The sequence below is a fragment of the Sinocyclocheilus rhinocerous genome, unplaced genomic scaffold, assembly GCF_001515625.1.
Source record: "Sinocyclocheilus rhinocerous isolate Xijiao unplaced genomic scaffold, SAMN03320098_v1.1 scaffold875, whole genome shotgun sequence".
NCBI lineage: Eukaryota > Metazoa > Chordata > Actinopteri > Cypriniformes > Cyprinidae > Sinocyclocheilus > Sinocyclocheilus rhinocerous.
The window spans coordinates 627,807-630,208 of NW_015659463.1; the positions used below are offsets into that span (position 1 = coordinate 627,807).

Sequence of the window (2,402 nt, forward strand, 5' to 3'; positions counted from 1 at the left end):
TTAAAGAGGAAGCTCCTACCTTACGTAACACAGCTTTTTATATAGGCAGGTAAAAATAAAAATTGCATGTTACTTGCATGATGAACATGTTCAACCGTCGTAACTACTTTTGCATTATATCCTTTCAGTTGTTATAATGCATAATATTATTTGAATGACTAATTTCTTAAAATTAAAACTAATTCAATTAAAAAATTATTTCTATGAATTTATTATTCATTTCCTGTATAAATAAGTGATTTAGTCACTAAAGCAGCAGCAAGATGCAAAGCAAGACGTCCAAGACACCAAACGTCATGAACAATCCCCAAAAAGCCATTTTATTGAGAAATCAGATGACATCACATCCTTGTCAAGGTGAACAGAATTATTACTTGGCATTGTGTAAGTTTGCATATATCAGTGAAATCAAACCTGCGGCCTCTGGGATAAACCTTTGGCAACTTTCAAATGTAAACCAAACATAACAGTTATCACGAAATCAAACAAAAACAAAGGAAACAGAGTAGTAAATCACAGAATGAGTCATGCTCCCACGATTCTTAGTCAGCACATGTTGTTCTGGAGAAAGAACAAACATCATAAATCATCAATACCACAATAAAGTAGATTTGCTTTTAGATAATATCTTCATTACTGCTTTTTATTTATTTATTTATTTATTTTAAATAAATCACTTGTTTTTTGTTTTGTTTTTGTTTTTTTAAATGTACCCAATATCCATCTTTCGCAATGCTTCAATTTGCTTCATTAAAGGTCATTTTCAGGTGTACATCATCTCAGTCATGTGCGACATCTTGGGGATGTAAAGGTAATATTCCATGTATCCAGAAAGGTCCTCTATCGTGATGTCATCCACGTAGGCGCGGGCCTGTTCGGAACAAGAGCGAGGGGAGCTGGACGTCCCAGCAGAAGTTCTGCTGTTGGGCGAACTGTCCTGCGGGCTGGGAAGCTTCCGCTCACATTCGGAGATCACATCTCGAAGGCCGGTGAATGAGTACACCTCGACACCCTGCCAACCGGGACACTGGCATTCCTGCTGCCCACACGGGCACTGACCGGCCTCCTGCAACTTGGACAGAGTTTGAAAGTCAGACGGAACAGCATTACCTTCGCCCGCCTCCTGAGATCCCGGCCCACATCCTAAAGCGGGCCTGTTTTCGGGAGCGCTCTCGTCATCCGAGGGCATTCTGGGACTGAGGGGTGATTCCTGACCCTTTGGAGAAGGGAGGTGGGTTTCATAGCCGACGACACCGAATATAGTGGAGCACGGAGCTGAGAACGCTACTTCGTTCTTGACGGCGCCGGTGTCGTCGGGCTCTGGCGGGGTCTTGTGTTTGAGCTGTCCAGGAGGGGGAGACATTTTGCTGCAGTAGGTAAACTTCGGAGGATGAAGGATTGGCGATTTTGATCGTCGTCGTCGCTGGCTTCTCACAACTCCTCTGGATGACTTTCTTGTGCATCTAAAGTAAAGAAAAAAGGCAAAAATATTAGTATAAAGTATAGCAATGTGTGATTGTTGTAATCCTATAAAGTCTATTTGATACATGAATTTCAAAAGCCTTTACATGTTTAAAAAATGCTGAAAAACTTAATGTACTACATGCCTTCTGTCATTTGATTGATAGTTTATACTTTTTTTTAAGCAAGTAAAAGGCCTTTTAGCATAATTGTAAAACTGTCCATCTTCAGCACGTGCTTGAAAATCTTTACTGATTTTTATAAAGTAAACATAAGAATAACTTTTATATTGTTGGTAATATTCTGAGATGAACATTTACTGGACTTAAGTCTCATGGACTCAGTCATGATTGTATTGCACTATATTATATGTTTTGAAACTACAGAGCTTTGATAATAAAAGTATTTAAATATAATCTAAAAAAATCATACTGAAAAATAAAGAAAGACAACTGATATGCATTTTATGCTAAGCAGTCTGATATACTATACAGATATGCTAAAGATACTATTCTAAAGATGTCATTGATTTACATTACAAGCTATCACAATTTCATCTTACTTTTTGGCCTTATAAAGAACTTCATCTGCATAACTGCATATTTTTGCTCAGTTTAGGCCTTGGAGTAAAATTTTTCATTCATATTCTCACTATATAATATCATATGTGCCATAAAATCCCGACGTATCAAAAATGATGCTCAACGGAAAACGTAATAGGTGAGCCTCAACTTTCTGAATCTTCACTCAACTGTTCCATTTAAAAGCAGAGTTTTCTGACTATTCTTTCTTATGTCAGGCTTTACAGGGTTAACTAGGTCAGAATCCTAAAGCGGTCCTCACCCAAGCCAGTTATCTTTCGAGGAGCTCATCTTGGATTTGGCTCCTTCCGGACTGCTTCGAGCAACCAGTCTGGAAGCCAAAGACTCAGAGACGCGGAC

General features: G+C 38.6%; 1 protein-coding gene across 1 annotated transcript in view; it reads right to left on the reverse strand.

The window, feature by feature from the left end:
• Positions 1-299: 299 nt before the first annotated feature.
• Positions 300-2,402, reverse strand: part of LOC107723927 (oxidative stress-responsive serine-rich protein 1-like) — a 6,202-nt gene continuing 4,099 nt past the window's right edge. Inside the window, exons 3-4 of the mRNA XM_016532657.1 lie at positions 2,305-2,347; positions 300-1,463 (exon numbers count right to left, since the gene is read on the reverse strand). Coding sequence (XP_016388143.1) covers positions 764-1,463; positions 2,305-2,347 — 743 coding nt within the window. The 3' untranslated portion in view covers positions 300-763. The remainder of the gene's footprint in view (positions 1,464-2,304; positions 2,348-2,402) is intronic.